Consider the following 20,185-nt stretch of genomic DNA (forward strand, 5'->3'; position numbering starts at 1 on the left):
TGAACTAGTTTGGGACAGAGGAAGAATATGCAACTGTGAACACACAGCCCTAAAGTCCATTTCCCAATAAGAAGAAATGCAGTCACCTCGGTTCATTTGTTACAGAAGGGAATCGTGTAGGAATCGGGAGTATATGAATTGCACTTGCAGTTCCCCAGTTTTTAAAGCAAATTATTCCATGAAAATTTTAAGTGTTTTATTTCTTTTGAGGAGAGCCCGATTCCCCATTTACTTGCACCACAACTGATGTTTCCATCGCAAAAATGGCAATCCAATTAGAAGTTTCCTCTTTCCAACTAAAGTTTGATCTATTATAGTCTTCCTTTAACAATATTGTGGGGAACATTGTTCCTTTTTCCTCTTTTGCCAGCATTTTTATATCTTTTTTTAACCCACCATTTTAAGACATATTAAGCATTTTTCTCTCAACTACATATATATTACATTGTCATGCTTTTCCCACAAGGTCTCATTCATTAAGATGCTTCAGACAAGAAATCTTTCTTCTTCTTTCTTGCCTCCAGCCTTCCTGATTGATGTGGCACACAGTGATGTCAAGCTGTCAAGTTTACTGCTTTCAGATACCATTAGAAAGGAAATGTCAATAAAAATAACAAGCCTGTTCCATTTTTTTTTCACAGAACCCAAATATCTTCCTTCATATTTAGTGTTCATATTTGCTGTTTGTTTCATTGAACAATTGCACATACATAATTTTAAAATAAGCACAAACAGCTCCAGGAGGCATTTCCAGAATGAAGTGGAAAAAGAGTTTGTACAGCAGGTTCTGACCAGTTCTGGAAAACCAGTAGTGGAAATTTTGAGTAGTTCAGAGAACCGGTCAATTCCATCTCTGACTGACCCCGGCCCCATCTATTCTCCGCCTCCTGAGTCCCAGCTGATCAGGAGGAAATGGGGATTTTGCAGTAACTTTCCCCTGGAGTGGTGAGGGAATGGAGATTTTACACTATCCTTCCCCTGCCACACCCACCAAGCCAAACCACGCCCATAGAACCGGTAGTAAAAAAATTGAATACCACCACTGATTTGTACATACAGCTAGTCCTCAACTTACAATCACAATTGAGCCCAAAGTACATTTTGCTAAGCAAAACAGTTATTAAGTGTGTTTTTCCCCGTTTTACTTTCCTTCTTGCCACAGTTGTTCAGAGAATCATTGCAGTTAAGTTAGTCACATGGTTGTTAATTGAATCTGGCTTCCCCATTGACTTTCATTGTCAGAAGATCACAAAAGGTGATCACATGACTTTAGGACACTGCAATCATCATAAATATGAGCCAGTTGCCAAGCTTTGCATGAATTTTGATCACGTGACCATGGGGGTGCTACAACAGTTTTAATTTTAATTAACTGGATGGTGGGGAATGGAAGGATTTATACTCCTTCCAGACAGCTGGCCATTCACATTCTTTCAGTGGGTCAGTAAGGCCCCCTGGAGGTTTATCTGTGTCATCAGGGTCACCTGAGTGGTACAAATTGGTGTGGAGCCTTCTTGGAACTGTTGAAAAGACTGTGTTGTAGATTGGAGATAGATGATATTGTATCCCTCCCCCTCTGTTGAGAGAAGGCTGTTCAATTTTGACACTGATGGCCTCTTTGACCCCTCTTTCAAACCAGCAGCCCTCTCTGTCCAAAATATGGGCTTTGTTGTCTTCAAAAGAGTGGCCTTTGTCTTTTAAATGCAGATGGACTGCTGAATCTAATTCTGATATGTTTGCTCTGAAGAAGCTTCTTGGATGAAAAGCGAAACATCTTCAAAGAAAAACCAGAAAGTCTAGTTGCTTCTGGAAAAAAAAAGTGGGGGAGAAGCATCTTTGGGATAACCATGACCTGGATGACTGAGAATCTCCATAGATAAGACAGAGCAGGAAACAGGGCAGAATCATACTTTGAGAAGAGCGGTTCAGATTTCCGGAAGCTTTGGTCTGTTTTCTAGAAAGCTGAAATCATTTATTAGTCGTTGCTTTAACCAGCCAGATTTTCTTATATCAAAATGTCATGGAATGATGGGAGATGGTGGGGAGGAAATCTCTAAATTTAACTGCTTATCTTTTCTCTGTGTATGTTTTAGGAAGAATTGGCAAAGTCAGAATGTGTGAGAAAACAACTAGCTGAAGAGCTGCAGATTACCAAACAAGTGGGTAGAATATCTGTAATATTAAATTAAGCAATTCAATCTGTTTTTTGCCCCCGCTGAGAGATATTCCTTGTTTCTGAGATATCCGTTTTCCATATTTCATAACTTGATTATGTCATTTATAATATATAGATAGCCCTCAACTAATGACAGATCACTTAGGGACCATTCAAAGTTACAACAAATCCCGGAAAAGCTACCTACAATATGGACTCAAAGTTCTGACGTCTGCCTCTGCACTCGCCCCAATGGTCATGTGACCACATTTGGGTGCTTGGCAACTGTCCTGCATTTACAGCCATTTGAAGCATGTCACAGTCACATCACTGCAATTTACAACATATTTGCAAAATGTCCCATAGTAAACAAGGGGTTCACTTAACAACCATGGTATTTGCTTAACAATTGTTGCATTCATTTAACAACTATAGTCTTCATTTAACCACCTCCATGTTGTTGCCACAAAAAAGATCGTAAAATCGGATCTGGTCACATGATGAACTGCTTTACGATGGTCACAAGTTACAACCAAAATTATGGGTTCAATTATGGTTGTAAGTCAAGGACTATCTTATAAGTATCATCATCATCATTTTAGCCATTATCTATCCACTGCAGGATGAAGGCCTCTTCCTCATGTTTCCAATGAATATGGTCCTGAGCTTTCTTTTGCCAATTAGGCCCATAATACTTGCAGAATATATAGTTATAAGTATATTGCTTAATAAAACCAAAGTCTCACTTTTTACACACAGAAAGAGTTCATAAGTTATTCCTTTCTGACCATTTTTTGTTTTTACCCAAACAATGAAGGTGAGGTAAATAATTATGAGATGGCTTTTCCCAAAAAAGCGCATTCAGCTTGAATTCTGTTATCTTTTCAGGGCTAAATTCTCTTTTTTACTTTCTTGCCAACCCTTCAATTGTTAGTTTTATGTGGCAAAATATTCTAATTATTTTTTATCTCTTCTGTTTTAATTTCTTCTCTGTAATGTTATAGTTATTTAGTTCGTAATTATTTAGTAATTTGTTGACTTTAAATCTTTAAATTCCTTACCTCTCTCTTTTTCAGAACTTTGTCAGTTTCTCTAACCATGACTTCTCCATTCTCACAGCCCATCAGATTATATTAAGTGTATTCAGAATTTTGTTCATGCAAATTTGGCAATATGATTTTAATGAAGTTCCTGCCAAATAATAATTTGCCATTTTTCCTGATGCCTTACTTTATCTAGTAGTTCTTATTTATTTATTTATTTATTTATTTATTTATTTATTTATTTATTTATTATTTAAATAAATATGCTGTGGTGGCACAGTAGTTAGAATGCAGTATATGCGGGCTGACTCTGCCCACAACCAGGAGTTCGATCCTAACCAACTCAAGGTTGATTCAGCCTTTTATCCTTCCGAGGTGTAAAATGAGGATTCAGACTGTTGGGGGCAATATGCTGACTCTGAAAATCGCTTAGAGAGGGCTGTAAAACACTGTGAAGCAGTATATAAGCCTAAATGTTTTTGCTAAATGTATATGGCCACCTACTCAATACATAATTCTGGGTACTAGCAGTCCATTAAAATAGTTAATAATAAAGATAATTTTAAAACATCACATTGTAGCAGGGTGATACAAAACAAATGAAATCACAGCGCCAAGGCAACCTCACCAAATAACTTGGTCCAATGCTCAGGAGAGGAACCAAGTCTTCCATGCCTTGAAATAAAAAGGCCAACACAGCGAGGCCCACCTGAATCTCCAGGAAAGGTTGATCCACAGGGAGCATCACAACACAGAAGATGTAGCACTGTTTAATAGAGAGGACCCAAATCCTCTCAAAAGGGCAAGAAGAAACAAGGAGAATGGGAGCCTCTCTTTCTGCAACTGTTAACAATACATGTATTTGCAACGCTTTTGGAGTCTGTTTTTCCGAGCTGTTTCTAAAGGAGAAAAGATGTATTCAAAGGAACTTTACACAGTCAAAACAAAATGAAAGTATCGACTTAGCTTGAATGGTACATTTTAAAAATAGAATTTGATTCCCTGTAGGAAGCCAAGGCATCTGTGGAGGAGGCGAGAACCTTGCGAAGCAGAATCCATCTCGCAGAAGCGGCTCAAAAGCAGGCTCGTGGAATGGAACTGGACTATGAGGAAGTAATCAGTTTGCTGGAGATAGAAATCACCAGGCTGAAGGGTCAGCTTGCTGATCACGGTGGCCAAAATAAAGTAAGCACCTCAGTAGTCTCTAGTAGAGTTGCCATGGTTTCCTTGCTGTTGTCAAGTATCCTGGTTTTCAGTTTTCTTCCATTTGTTCTCCTAAAATAGGTCACTATTTGTCTTGTGCGATTCAAGAGCTGGAATTAACGTGTTGTGAAGGGAAGAGGGGCATAAAAGCTATGAACTTTTTTTTTCTTGAGAGAACTGTTTTGAGTGGCAAAATATGAACTTTGGCTTCATTTGGGTTCCTGGCCAGTATGGCCTAGCTCAAGCATACACACAAGACATGGAGCATATTGCATTTGTATTTGATCTATATTTTAACCATACAATGGATAAAACAGCTTTATTTTTATGCGGAAACTAAAATTACAGTCCCATAAACATTTAATTCAGTCTGAGTTCCAGTTAGCTAGGGGTCTTTAGTTTGGATATTTATTTTCATTATTTTATATAAAACATTTATAACTTGCCTAATTATGTAGAGGATTTTATGATGGTTAATAGGGAGTAAATATTATAGAGGTGGTATAATTACTATTTTTTTATAAATGTTTAAAAATTAAAGCTTTCTTTTTAATGCTGAAATTCAATTGCAGCTGTGGTAACTAGATATTCTATTTGATTGGTGCATTTTCCAGAAATGATATAAGGCTTAAAGCAAAATCAATTAACTTGATGTTGTAATTAGTAGAAATAGGCTACAACCCATAAGTTCAGTTTACTATACCGTATATACTCGAGTATAAGCCGAGTTTTTCAGCCCACTTTTTGGGCTGAAAAAAGCCGCCTCGGCTTATACTCGAGTCTACAACTGGATCCGGCAGTGCTGTTGCCTGTTGGAGGAGGAGGAGGCGAACCAGCCTGCCATCGCCGGCCACCGCTAGCCCCGCCGCTCTTCCCGACCCCTTCCAAGCCCCACAGTCCAGCGGACGGAGCAGAAGCAGCCCCGGGGCTTCGCTGCCGCTCCCCGCATTTTCTGCACGGGGATCCCTTGGAGAGGGGATTCCAGCCTGCCATCGCCGGCCACTGCCAGCCCCGCCGCTCTTCCCACCCCCTTCCAAGCCCCACAGTCCAGCGGACGGAGCAGAAGCAGCCCCGGGGCTTCGCTGCCGCTCCCCGCATTTTCTGCATGGGGATCCCTTGGAGAGGGGATTCCAGCCTGCCATCGCCAGCCACTGCCAGCCCCGCCGCTCTTCCCACCCCCTTCCAAGCCCCACAGTCCAGCGGACGGAGCAGAAGCAGCCCCGGGGCTTCGCTGCCGCTCCCCGCATTTTCTGCATGGGGATCCCTTGGAGAGGGGATTCCAGCCTGCCATCGCCAGCCACTGCCAGCCCCGCCGCTCTTCCCACCCCCTTCCAAGCCCCACAGTCCAGCGGATGGAGCAGAAGCAGCCCCGGGGCTTCGCTGCCGCTCCCTGCATTTTCTGGACGGAATAAAATGAGGTGAAAAGAACCAAAAATGTGCCGTTTTCTCCCAAGGAATCCCTGTAACTCTGCTTCTCAGCCACCATTCCTTCCAGTTGGCAAAGGCATTCAGGATTTGGGGATGGAGGTGGGAGTGTCTTCCCATTCATTGGGGGGGGGAGTTGAAGACCACTGAACCAGATTAGGGAGTGTGCTAAAACTGGAGCCAGGGAACCTGAGAAAGGATCCGAAGTGGCATCTGTGAATAGGCCCAGGTGGGAAAAAGGTGCCCAGAACATCCAAGGAGTTTGGATTATTCTTTATACTATTGATGTTGTTTGTATATTTTTCTCATGGATTGCATCAGTGAGGTTTCTTCTCGGCGGGGCTGGTGGTGGCCGGCGATGGCAGGCTGGAATCCCCTCTCCAAGGGATCCCCGTGCAGAAAATGCGGGGAGCGGCAGCGAAGCCCCGGAGCTGCTTCTGCTCCGTCCGCTGGACTGTGGGGCTTGGAAGGGGGTGGGAAGAGCGGCGGGGCTGGCAGTGGCCGGCGATGGCAGGCTGGAATCCCCTCTCCAAGGGATCCCCGTGCAGAAAATGCGGGGAGCGGCAGCGAAGCCCCGGAGCTGCTTCTGCTCCGTCCGCTGGACTGTGGGGCTTGGAAGGGGGTGGGAAGAGCGGCGGGGCTGGCAGTGGCTGGCGATGGCAGGCTGGAATCCCCTCTCCAAGGGATCCCCGTGCAGAAAATGCGGGGAGCAGCAGCGAAGCCCCGGAGCTGCTTCTGCTCCGTCCGCTGGACTGTGGGGCTTGGAAGGGGTCGGGAAGAGCGGCGGGGCTGGCAGTGGCTGGCGATGGCAGGCTGGAATCCCCTCTCCAAGGGATCCCCGTGCAGAAAATGCGGGGAGCAGCAGCGAAGCCCCAGAGCTGCTTCTGCTCCGTCCGCTGGACTGTGGGGCTTGGAAGGGGTCGGAAGAGCGGCGGGGCTGGCAGTGGCTGGCGATGGCAGGCTGGAATCCCCTCTCCAAGGGATCCCCGTGCAGAAAATGCGGGGAGCAGCAGCGAAGCCCCGGAGCTGCTTCTGCTCCGTCCGCTGGACTGTGGGGCTTGGAAGGGGTCGGGAAGAGCGGCGGGGCTGGCAGTGGCTGGCGATGGCAGGCTGGAATCCCCTCTCCAAGGGATCCCCGTGCAGAAAATGCGGGGAGCGGCAGCGAAGCCCCAGAGCTGCTTCTGCTCCGTCCGCTCGACTGTGGGGCTTGGAAGGGGTCGGGAAGAGCGGCGGGGCTGGCAGTGGCTGGCGATGGCAGGCTGGAATCCCCTCTCCAAGGGATCCCCGTGCAGAAAATGCGGGGAGCAGCAGCAAAGCCCCGGGGCTGCTTCTGCTCCGTCCGCTGGACTGTGGGGCTTGGAAGGGGGTGGGAAGAGCGGCGGGGCTGGCAGTGGCCGGCGATGGCAGGCTGGAATCCCCTCTCCAAGGGATCCCCGTGCAGAAAATGCGGGGAGCAGCAGCGAAGCCCCGGAGCTGCTTCTGCTCCGTCCGCTGGACTGTGGGGCTTGGAAGGGGTCGGGAAGAGCGGCGGGGCTGGCAGTGGCTGGCGATGGCAGGCTGGAATCCCCTCTCCAAGGGATCCCCGTGCAGAAAATGCGGGGAGCAGCAGCGAAGCCCCGGAGCTGCTTCTGCTCCGTCCGCTGGACTGTGGGGCTTGGAAGGGGTCGGGAAGAGCGGCGGGGCTGGCAGTGGCTGGCGATGGCAGGCTGGAATCCCCTCTCCAAGGGATCCCCGTGCAGAAAATGCGGGGAGCGGCAGCGAAGCCCCGGAGCTGCTTCTGCTCCCTCCGCTGGACTGTGGGGCTTGGAAGGGGTCGGGAAGAGCGGCGGGGCTGGCAGTGGCTGGCGATGGCAGGCTGGAATCCCCTCTCCAAGGGATCCCCGTGCAGAAAATGCGGGGAGCAGCAGCAAAGCCCCGGGGCTGCTTCTGCTCCGTCCGCTGGACTGTGGGGCTTGGAAGGGGGTGGGAAGAGCGGCGGGGCTGGCAGTGGCCGGCGATGGCAGGCTGGAATCCCCTCTCCAAGGGATCCCCGTGCAGAAAATGCGGGGAGCGGCAGCGAAGCCCCGGAGCTGCTTCTGCTCCGTCCGCTGGACTGTGGGGCTTGGAAGGGGTCGGGAAGAGCGGCGGGGCTGGCGGTGGCCGGCGATGGCAGGCTGGTTCGCCTCCTCCTCCTCCAACAGCACTGCCGGATATCCGCCCAACGCTGCGGGGGCGCCAGCGGGAGCTTTGGCGGCTTCACCTCAGCCGCAGCGCTGGGCAGCAAATGTGCTGGTGCTGTTGGAGGAGGAGGAGGCGGCGGCAGCAATAGCACCTGAGGACAGTACAAGAAGCAATGGAAACTTGTCAGAAGGAGACTCAAGCTGGAAATAACGAGAAATCTGACAGTAAGAACAATTAAAATCCTAGGAAAATGTCCTTTCATGAAAAATTACTTTTTCAGTTAACTCTGCCTGACATTAGTTGGGCGAACAGAAATATTAGTTGGCCAATTCTAAAAGGGAGCACCAGAAAGAACTTAAAATATTTTTTAAGAGAGCTGGGTTTTTCATTTATATTATATGTATGAACAGAATTAACACAAATTGCAGATACCAATCAAACATAAAGAAAAAAAGGATGAAATAATGCTCATTTTTAAAAACTCAGTGAAAATAAAAACAATATACCAAGAAGGTGGCATACTGGTTGTGATTTGATCTCTTCGGGGGATCCCGGGGATCCCCTATACAAGTATTTTAATATTGCAGACTTGCAGTATTATAAGTCATACTGATATTATAGAACACTTTAATTAAGCGGGTCCCTTGAATAAACATAACTTTGAGTTTCAAATAACACTGATTTTTTATTTTTGAAATTTACCGTAGCTGCTGCATTTCCCACCCTAGGCTTATACTCGAGTCAATAACTTTTCCAGCTTTTGGGGGTAAAATTAGGTGCCTCAGCTTATATTCGGGTCGGCTTATACTCGAGTATATACGGTAAATTTTATTTACTTTAGAACAGACCACAAAGAGTGAAAGATCCTTCACTTTTCCCAAAGAATTATGGACCTTCCAGCATACAAAAGACTAAAATAAAATTCATTTCCAGCTTGAGAGCTAAAAGTAATTTTGACTCTGGAAGGAAGGAATGGGGTGAATTACTTAATGACCACACTGATTTGCTTAATGCCCACTGCAAATTCATTTTATGAATTGGAAATTTAACTGCAGTCTTAAGCACAAATACCTGCTATTGGGTGGATCTGAGTAACATGGAAACCTGAAATTAATTATACATGAGGAATAGTAGCAAGATTTTAAAATACATAATAAGTGGAGGAAATTTTTATACCGTAAGCTACAATATATTTAAATATAAAGTTGTAATTTTGGAAGAGGGGATATTGTAATGTTTTTATCTCAGGATATCCATGGCTAACATTTATATAGTATGTATGTCAAAACAGGTTCCTAGGTTCTTTTTATTACACCCAAGCTTGAACAGTGCCTGAAGGGAGAATATAGAGAGAAATTGTTACACAGTTTAAAACTGGTTCAGCTCTTTTCATTCCTCTTGCAGATTGCTAAAAGAAAAACAATTGGTTTGAGGGCAGAGAAACAAAAATCTGCCTTTTCCCAGCAAAGCGTAGTTCACACAGAGCAGAAGTAAATTGTTTTCCTCTGCTCTTCCATAATCATTTTGTTGTCTGAACTGGAGGATCAGATGAAACAGCTAAGCTGACTGTATACCACGTAGTTGACCACAGGCCACTGTCAAACACTATCCACTCTATTAATAGCTGCCGCTCAGTGTGGCTGCCTTACTCTGCTTGTAGAGGAAGCCCTATTTTTTCTTCTTATGCTTGCCACTGATATATGTACAACCCAGTTAGCTAGTGTAAAGCTAGTTTGTCATCCCTCCTCCCGCGCACAGTGCACCAGGGATAGGGACCTAAGCGCTGAACAGAAAGAAGTAGCATTCTAGGCTGTCAGGACTGCACTGTCTGTCTAGCTTGTGTAGATTTTCTTGACATTGTATGCCATATGCTAAATAGTAAACAACCCATGAAAAGGAATGTATTAACAAATTAACCAGTGGAACAACTTGCCTCCAGAAGTTGTGAATTCTCTGACACTGGAAGTTTTTAAGAACAGATTGTACAGCCTTTTTGTCTGAAATGTTATAGGGTTTCCTGCCTGAGCAGGGGGTTGGACTAGAAGACCTCCAAGATCCTTTCCAACTCTGTTATTCTATTCTATTCTATTCTATTGTGTCATGTTATTTTCCCCACATTGAACAGTTTGTTCATGATTACAAATGAAGGAAATAATTAACCAACATTAAGGACACTGGACTACATATTTAAAGAAAAAAAATGGATCGGTTTCCTCAGTATTTTAATCACCTTCAAATTCACTTGACAAACACCTCCCCCCCCCACCCAGGCCCAATTAAAAAATCTTTTATTTTGCAATATCTCAGAGTGCGAGATCAGATCTTGGTACAAGTAATGCCTTTTTGTTCCTTTGTTGACTGAGAGTTAAAAAGAATCTCCCTGCCCTGATATTTGTATTCTCTTTTTAATATTGTAGCCTTTTTGTTTTTATTTAATTTCTTTCCTAGGAGAGTGTGCAAGATTTAAGGAAGAGGGTTACTGTGCTTGATTGTCAGTTAAGAAAATCTGAAACAGCCAAGAAGACCTTTGAAGTGGCAACTGAAAAATTGCTAGAATTTGTTGAGGTAATGGAAAATTCCTATATTGTTTTTCCTTAAAGGGATTAGAGTACGTTGATTGTTTACCTTTTACAAAGATATGTTATTAAAAATTATTTAATTGCACTATTATTAATGGGTTGAAAACTTATTCTTCTTTTCAGTAAAAAAAACAAAACCCAAACCTAACAATTCAGAAAGCCGAACTACAACATCTCTGAAAAATTAAGTCCCTTTGTGAACAGACAAGTCTCTGTTTAGGAGTTAGACACTATGAAAGGATTATATAATTCAGCTATTACTATAATCTAGGGTTTGTAATTTAAGGACCACAAAATTGTAAAAATAGATTTTTTTCACATTAAGACATTTCTAGATTGTCTCAAAAACTCAAACTCAAAGAAGAATACATTGAATGTTTTTCTGATATGAACACGATGTTTAATACCATAATAAGAAATACTTTGGCTTTGGCTTTTACTTTGTTATTGTTAGTTTTTAACTTGTTTAGTGGTACAATCCGTGATGCCAACTCTAAAGGGACGTGGCTAATGCTGTTGGGTTCCCTTTCTTATCTGCCTTCTGTATTAATGGTTGCTTTTCTAGCAGATCACCAGGGAAGGAAGAAGAATCCCTGACATCCAATGCATTTTTTCCCTTCCACCCCTTAAGAAATCCCCAAAGACATTCATTAACAATATTCCCTCTCTAGTTCTTCCATTATTATATCATATAGTTTCACATCGATATAGGAGCTTGGGACAATCTATTTGGTCAAATAATATGAGGGAAGTCTTGTTTCTTCTCTTTTTGATTGCATCTCTTAGATACTGCCTTAGAAATGTATTCATTGGAAATGATTTGGATAATATATGGTGATAATTTTCATTAAACCTCTTCCCTACTTTTATTCCCATAATTTGAACAGTGGACTAGAGCTATTTCAAGGCATTCTTCTAATAATAGCAATAACACTTAGACTTATATATCACTTCATAGTGTTTCACAGCCTTCTCTAAGCAATTTACAAAGTCATGATATTGCCCCCAGCAATCTGGGCCTCCGAAAGATGGAAGGCTGAATCGAGTCAGGATCGAACTCCTAGCAGTGAACAGTGAGTTAACCTGCTATACTGCATTCTAACCACTATGCCACCATGGTTCTAGGTGCCATGGGGATAGGATGGAACAGAAGTTGGCAGAAGCAGTTTGAGAGAGGGGTGATCTTGTCCATATCTCACAAAGCTAAGCCTGTCTCCAACTTTAGCTATTATGCAACACTATTAGGATTGTTGGCAAACTACACCATGACAATTGTAGATTGGATGCTGATTTGCGTGCCTATCCTGATACAAGAGCAGAAAATTCAAAGGCATCTGAAAGATAAGACTGTTAACTGATGCATTGAAGGCAACTGAAAGAATCAAGAACCATTAAGAAGAGTACTAACTGCCGTTGATTTCAGAAGGGTGTGAATTGTTACCAATCAAGTTAATATACCTTAAGAGGCAGATTTTCAAAATGCAGACTTGGAGGACTAATGATTATATAACCCCTGAAAGAGAAAGTCATGCTATTTTGTCTTTTGGACATTGTTATTTTATTTATTTTTCTTATTTCTACCATTTGCCTGCAGACTGTACCTGAAATGCTATTGCATGGCAGTAGTCCTCCAGTCACTTTAAGGTAAGAAATGTGTGCTGTTGAAATTGTCTTGAATTCATACTTTTAACTCTGCTAAGAGGGCAATTAATCCAAGAACCAATTCTTATACTTTGATACTGTTTGCTTACAAACCCCATACAAAACTTTTCTGCAGATTTTTTAAAATTAGCTTTATAACATTGATATCCAGAAGATTCTGTTTGATGAAACAAGAAGTCTTATTTTGATATGGATAGGTATTTAACTCTACAGAAATAGCTGATTTGCCCAGGCTAAACAATTGAGTTTGTTACAATCTGAACATGGTTCTCAGTTCCACTCACCCATCAATTGAAACTTTTGTATTCCTGTTGAAACTTGTTTACAGGGATTTTAAGAATAGAATCAGATTTTAGGGTTAGAATCTATCAGAATACTAAATATAATCCACCTTCCCTTAAGCTTTCATGGCAGAGAGATGTGGATATAACATTATGTCATATTTCCATTTATAAAATTATACATGACTTCTACCTAATTAATAATCTTTCTCACCTATTGATATATATCAACACTGTCATGTTGATTTCTAGCTCTCAATGTTCTATTGCAATCTACTGCTATCATTCGTTTATTATTCAATCTTATTTTGGCCAGCAGTAAATATAATTCTGGTTTAATCATAATACTATGTTAATCCACAGTATCATTTGAATTGTTGTATTAATTTGCACCTAAATTCCTGTACTTTTTCACAAGTCCACCATGAATGGGAAATGGTACAAAGTCCTCTCTTCGTCTTCACACTTCCAATGCTTACTTGATATTCTTTTATACATTTTAGACTGTAAATTGGGTCACATACCATTGGTACATTATTTTATAACAGTTCTCTCTTAAATTATGACACAATGTAAATTTTAACACCAGTTTCTCACATTTTCTGCCATATATCCATATTTATAACATAGCAAAAGTTTGCAGCCTACTTCAGCATGCAGTGTTTAACCTCTTTGTCCTCTGTTTCAAAAAATGGTATTAATTTATTTTGAGAAATCTTTCAGCTCGGAATAGAGTGTTCTGGCAAATCAATCCTTGAATACTCTAGATATAGATGAAAATGAAAATGCATTTAGTGACCAAAACCAGCCTCCCTCCCCCAACCCCTGGGCTGCAGCCCATTACTGGGCCTTCAGCTGTTTGGAACTGGACCAGAGAGATAGCAGATAAGTGTATGTGCTTCCATATTTGCACAAACAGTGGGCAGGCACATATGTGTGTGGGCGCTCCATTTGTGCCAGCAGCAGGCGCATGTGTCCCACCACTCACGCAGACCCATTCCATCTCCCCCCCTCTGCAACCTTTGCAAAGGTGGAAAGTTTGGGGACCTCTGACCTAAACAAAAATATTGCAACAGAAAATGCTTTGTTCTTTTTTCTGATCATTTTATCCAGTGATAGGAAAGCCACGATCTCTTCAAAAATGCTCCTTGCACATCTGGGACGGAATGGCCACACTCTTGCAGCATCTCTTGCCACAGAAGCCAAAGAACTTGCTAGATCTGTCCGGGCTATTCTAGAAGCAGATTGTGAGTTTTATTAAATTATTTTTCTTTTTCTAACGTCTATTTTCTCTTCATTTTCCTTTCTTTTCTACCCCACCCCCTTTCTTTAATTCTTTTTTAAATGTTCCTAAAAAAAATATTTGGCATTTTTTGTGTTGTGCCATGTGGTTTGTCAAAAGAAAGGAAAATAATCATCCGTGAAATGTTCAAATGGTGACAGATGTAATAATTTAGATCAACTGTATAATATATACTTGGGAATGTGGAACTACATAATTGAGAAAAATGCTTGGTGCATGCATTCTCAGTCTATAATTGTACCTATTCTTGTTTAACTGCAAACATGCAAAGCAAAAACTAAAAAGAGCAAATTGTGATTCAAATAGATGAAGCTTTCAAATTACATGCTAATTATCCCAAATGTTGTTTCTGCCAGTAAGATAATGTACATAGGAAGTAGTCACGTCTTCATAGTAAGCAGAACTGTAAAATAGGGTTATATTTAAATGTACTGCATGGATGGAATTTATAACAAGACCATTCTAAAAATTTCTGAGGTATCATCTTCAAGAAGACACATGACCCCAGTTGGCTAAACATTATTAAAGAAACTGCTTCTGAATTTATATACAGGTAGTCCTTGGAGCCTGTCCACTACCATCATAAGTCGGGCTAGTCATAAAGCAGAACCAAACCGATTTTACAACCTTTTTTGCGATCGTAAAAGCAAATGTTACATTCGTTAAGCAAACCAATTGTTCACTGTGGGGTGGTTTTGCCAAAAACTGAAAGTAAATGCTGTTTTTGGCAAAAACGTTGTCACATGACTGTGGGATGCGGCAAACAGCCATAAATGCAAGCCATTGCCAAGCAACCAAAATGCAGTCACATGACTGAATATGGAGCCCAGTCATCGGAACTTCAGAACCGGGTTGTAAGCATTCCTAGGGCAGCCTGTCGTAACTTCTAACAGTAACTAAACAAATGGTTGTAAGTTGAGGCCTATCCATAAGTTGGTGTTACTCACTTAGTTACAGAGTGAGTTGGAACCAGTCATCTGTAGCTGAAACAATAATCCTTCCTTTGAAGCATATTTATAGTTATTTTTCATTGTTACATAAATAAGCAAATCTGTTGTGTTAATTGCAATATTGAGTTAACTTTAATGTGTGAAAAACCAAAGCAGAGACTTTTGCCCCTTAAAAGGTGTGTGTCACTGTAGCACTCTATGTATCTTCTTTAAAGATACTATCGATTTGACTCAACAAGATAATTACACCAATTTAATAATGTCAGCTTTCTTTTTTATTCTAAAAAATATCTGAATTGTTATGGCAGCAATCCTATAAAGAAACTACCGTAGTTTAACTGTGATGAGAACTTCTTACATAGATCCGATCCAGTCCTATCTTTTTCCATTGTGACTACAGAGAATTATTGGGATTTTTTTCATCAGCTTCGGATTAATGAGTTTCTCTTGCTTTCTATGAAGCAACAGATTTGGGTTAAATTTAAACGTGATATGTTAGCTTACATGTGTTGAATCAAACTAGGGTTAAGGATTCAAATGACACTATATTTTGACATATTAAAATTGGAAATAACAACTTCCAAGACTTTTACTATATAGGAAGGAATCTTGTAATAACATAGATTTACTGTATATCACTGAGTCCCTAACTATGGGATATTTAGTTTTTTCAGGCAATGTTCTATAAACCAAATGCAATTAATATTTTACTTAATGAAGGATGGCAATATATTCAGCATTAAGGAAGCAGCATGATTTAACAATACACACTTTCCCTTGGCAACTACCTAAATATAAAACGTCCTTTCTTTTGTTTTTAGTACTGTAGAAGATACTATATTCCCACAGGCATTTATAAGGAAGGAATTGAAGATCTGTTCTATTAGCTAAGTTATTCTGGAAGAATTTGCTTAATGAGTAGCATCATAAATATTTTTCTATATTTTTATTTTGGAAGTCATTTATATGTTGGACATACTTACATAGTTCGTTTAGGAATTGGTTACAGTTTCAAATTGTGATGACCACAGTTTCAGGAAAAGAATAATTCATCTTTTAAATTTGTGTAATCCTAACATACATAGAGATACACACTGTTTTAGTCATCCTTGATATAATAATAACATTAATTATCTATTCCCTTTCAGTCTGGAAAATGTTGTTAATGGTATTCAGATTTTAGAATCAAATGGGAAGAATAATAGTTGACCTTGCTGATGAAAGGAGCATGGATTTTCTAACTCAAACAAGACCATATAATGTATTATTCAAATTATTTATGGAGTACTGATAATGCTGCCAAAAGGTTAAATGCTTCTTCTTTCAAATGTATATTGCAGTGCTTTGAATTAAAACTAGATCAAAGCAAGTTGAAAAAGAGCTTATACTTCTATAAGAAAATGTCATAGAGAACTCACTGAAATAATAGTCAATTTAAGACAGTATCTCATATAAGTTTTTATCATGGCAGAATGATTGCAAAGTGAATGTTATGTAGGGCACTGAATTTCATGGATCTATAATGACAAGAATTTTACTTTGGCCCAAACTTTTTGGACTAATCTGAAAAGTACACACAGTCTAAGTGCAACTTCTGTCCATTTTCCACACTTATCCTGATTGATAGGAATATGAAGATTGTAGGAGAGAGTAGGACCTCAGTGTAAAAACATTTAGAACAATTAGATACAGTATAAAACATTTTCTTTCTTAATTTTCAAAGATGCTACAAAAGTAGACAGCGGGGTATTTAAAAAACCCTCACAATATGCATTTTTCATGAGTCCCAGCCCCTGTGTTCACAATGACAGGTACATAAGGTACATAATATCTAGAGGCTAGGAACAGAGGGAACTATAACAATCAAGATTTCCAACAACTTTTTATACTTGTTCTACATCTTTATGGCAGTATCCAGGGAGTAATAATCCTAAATGATCCAATTCTTTTATTCCTCTTGTTACCACATCCTAATAAGTAAGATGAAAGTGATTATGGAGAAAGCTTAGATTGGTTTGCCTGAGGTCCTGTCAAATGGAAGCAACCTGAGCCATTTGTAAATAGTGAAAGGCTGTAATTTTAATGCTTACCACTTATGTTACAAGAATCTCACCAGACTGCTTGCCTTCCCTGGGAATGACCAGATAAGGCTCATGGATCTTGGGGGAGCTAAACATGATGCCATTTGCAGCTGTACAAGGACTCTAAGCAAAATCCTCACTTGACCCCTTCCTTCCAGCTTAGTTGACAGTTTCCCAAAATGGCCGCAGTTCAAGCTTGGTTTATTTTTCTGAATATTTGGAGGATGATAATTGAATACATGCCATCAAGTCACTGTTGACTCTGAATGACCACATAGGTGTATCTTCATCAAGATGATCTGCCTCCAGCCTTGTTCTTCAGATCTTCCAATAGTGCACCACTCACTACTATAATTGAGTACATACACCTTGCTGCTAATAATTGTCTTCGCTTTTCTTTATCTTTCCTGGACTTTTTGAGGAAACTGGGCTTTTGCATAATGTGTCCAAAATATAATAAACTAAGCTAGCAATTTGTGCTTCAAATGAGAACTCTGGATTGATTTGTTCTATTATCCATTTGTTTGTTTTCTTAGCTATCTATGATATTCTCATGAATGCTAACAATCTTAATATAGATCACTACATCATTTTCAGTGCAAAATATGCTTATATGGAAAGATATCATTGACATATACATAACATGAACATCTGAGAACTTCAGAGGAGTCAAGTGAGCCTCAATAAAATTACTGAAAAAGTCCACCTGTAAACTACTGTATTTTTCAGGCTATAAGACGCACCAGAGTATAAGACGCACCACGATTTTGAAGAGGTAAATTTTTAAAAAAAGTTTTTGCACTCTGCAGGCCTCCCAAACTCTCTGCATGCCTCATTTTTTTTTTGTGAAAAACAAGACATGCAGAGAGTTTGAGAGGCCTGCAAAGTTCCCCTGGGGGCTGGGGAGAGCAAAAACGAGCAAAAAACAGCCCATTTTTGCAAAAAAAAGGGGGCATGTATATGCTTTGTGAGGCTTGTAGAGTGCTGCTGGGGGCTGGGGGAGCAAAAAATGGCAAACATTGCCTGTTTTTGCTCATTTTTGCCCTCCCCGGCCCCCAGGAGCACTGTACAGGCCTCCCAAAGCTTATGCACATCCATTTTTGCAAAGGGGACAGGGTTTCGGGACGCCAAACATGCTGTATTCAGTGTATAAGACACATCCGGATTTTCACCCTCTTTTTTGGTGGGGGGAAATGCATCTTGTACTCTGAAAAATACAGTAGCTGACCCTTGGATTTTTAAGAAAAATATGAAAATGGCACCATCCATGAATAAGTCAACTTTTATTTTCCACAGTATTTTGGTTAAAAATTCAAGGAGCTGCTTATCTACAGATGGGCTTACACATCAGTATCACAGGAAATATAGGTGCTTTAAAATGTGCAACTGCAAATAAGCCTATTAGTGGCTAAGTTAAACGCGATTTTTAAAAATACATTGTGACATCTAAAAGTCTTTGCTTATCTGTGAGTATATACAGCAGGGAGGCATTTTTTTGTGTGAGAGACTTCATTGGGCAGGATGTTGGGAGGACTCTATAAATTTATATTCACAAAGTTTGGTAATTATGAAAAGCCAGAATACTTTAGAAATATGGCTGCATATAATATTCTGCAAAAGCCAACAATCATTGCAACCCAAAAAATGTAAGCCATTGGTTATTAACATGGTTTTGTTACTTAGTTCTTATTTAATGTTCAAAGGGATTTTAAGGGGAAAAGGTGTAACACGATGTTGGTGACTATATGTGTCAGGGTTCCAAGTAACACCTCTAACAATAAAAGGCTTGAATTTCCTCAAAGTCTCAATTGGCAGAGGCAGCAATCAATGCCTAGAACAGCTGATCAGAAGTATTCTGGGAGGCCAATCCAACTGCTAATCAACTGTTCGGCAGTAAAGGCTCCAGTGTTCCCCGGCGGTGGGAAACCCATCCACAATATTTGTTCTATAAGACTCATATTTCCACCCACTTTTGCGGGGGGAAGTGCATCTTGTAGTGCGAAAAATATGGTAACCTCAAATATATTGCAACTAGATTACTGTAGTACACGATATGAAACATTCACAATTTTTTAATGAAAGAATTAGGAATGATAATTATTTGATTCTGAAATAATTATGCACTCACTTGTTTCCAAGCAGTCAGATTATTTATAGTTGGAACCTAGTCAGTCATTTTATTAAGAAGCAACTGTTAAATATTTCAATTAATGTTGCTTTCAAATATGTATGTACAGTTGAAGTTTTAAAAGTTTTAAGCTAAATCTAAGCTTTATTTTTTGTTCTGTAGTTGTTTTACAGAATTTGCAGATAAATGTTCTTCATAAAAGAACATTTTATGAAATTTCTCATTGTTGTGATAAATCAGTGAGCAAATATTATAGTTCTAATCTCAAAAGAATTAAAATGTCATATGAAAAAGTTTTATTTAAATCTGTTGCTAAAAAAAAGTATCTATAAAAACCAACAGAGTACACATTTTCTTTATTGTAGTGTTTACAATCTATATACTGTACCTCTCAGGGCAACACTTTTTGAATCAAGATGCCTCAAATAGCTAACTCAGTGTTTCTCAACCTTGGCAACATTAAGATGTGTGGACATCTAATCCCAGAATTCTCCATCCTGCCAGAGAATTCTGGGAGTTGAAGTGCACACATCTTAAAATTGTAAAGGTTGAGAAACACTGAGCTAATTTATAGAATGTATCCAGAATCTGGGGCCCATAACTTCCACAGGGTTGAAATTTGAGAAAGCTTTGGCTGCTTCATTACTACTGACTGCTGCTGTGGTCATGTGGTCTTCATTTTCAACATTCTGTGACAGTTTTCCAGCCAGTCTTGAAATTCCTCACTTCCTCCTCCACCCAGCAGCAGCCATTTTCCTGCTGGCTGGGAAAGGAAGGGAGGAGGACCCCTTGCAGGACTTCCCTAACCTGCCTGGCACATCTGTCACACCTTTATGCAGTCAGCTGCATGTCTTCCCTGAACTGTGCAGCACTTCTTGCACATCCCCTTTCACCCTCCCCAAATCGTGTGACTCCCACGAACCCTTCCTGACCCACATTGCCCCGTGTGCTTTTCATCACCTGCATGGGAGGGAACCTTTTGGGCACCCAGACACACCCTTCCCAACCCAGACTGCATCCTCCTGTGCATTATCTCTGATCTGCATGGCACTGCTTGGATATTCCCAAGCACCCTTCTGAAGCCATTCACCACCACCACCCTGAATGTCATCCATTACTGACATGGTTGATATTATGGCTACTAACAGAATAACAGACCTGGGGGGTCTTGTAATCGAACCTCCTGCTCAGGCAGGAGAACCTATACCATTCTGG

General features: G+C 40.9%; 1 protein-coding gene across 3 annotated transcripts in view; it reads left to right on the forward strand.

The window, feature by feature from the left end:
- STXBP4 (syntaxin binding protein 4) overlaps nucleotides 1-20,185 on the forward strand; it is a 91,008-nt gene that overhangs the window by 43,189 nt on the left and 27,634 nt on the right. For all 3 annotated transcript variants that reach the window (XM_032209106.1, XM_032209107.1, XM_032209105.1), the window contains 5 exons: nucleotides 2,094-2,159; nucleotides 4,207-4,383; nucleotides 10,435-10,551; nucleotides 12,160-12,209; nucleotides 13,622-13,755. In XM_032209106.1, coding sequence (XP_032064997.1) covers nucleotides 2,094-2,159; nucleotides 4,207-4,383; nucleotides 10,435-10,551; nucleotides 12,160-12,209; nucleotides 13,622-13,755 — 544 coding nt within the window. The remainder of the gene's footprint in view (nucleotides 1-2,093; nucleotides 2,160-4,206; nucleotides 4,384-10,434; nucleotides 10,552-12,159; nucleotides 12,210-13,621; nucleotides 13,756-20,185) is intronic.

The sequence above is a fragment of the Thamnophis elegans genome, chromosome 2, assembly GCF_009769535.1.
Source record: "Thamnophis elegans isolate rThaEle1 chromosome 2, rThaEle1.pri, whole genome shotgun sequence".
Lineage (NCBI taxonomy): Eukaryota > Metazoa > Chordata > Lepidosauria > Squamata > Colubridae > Thamnophis > Thamnophis elegans.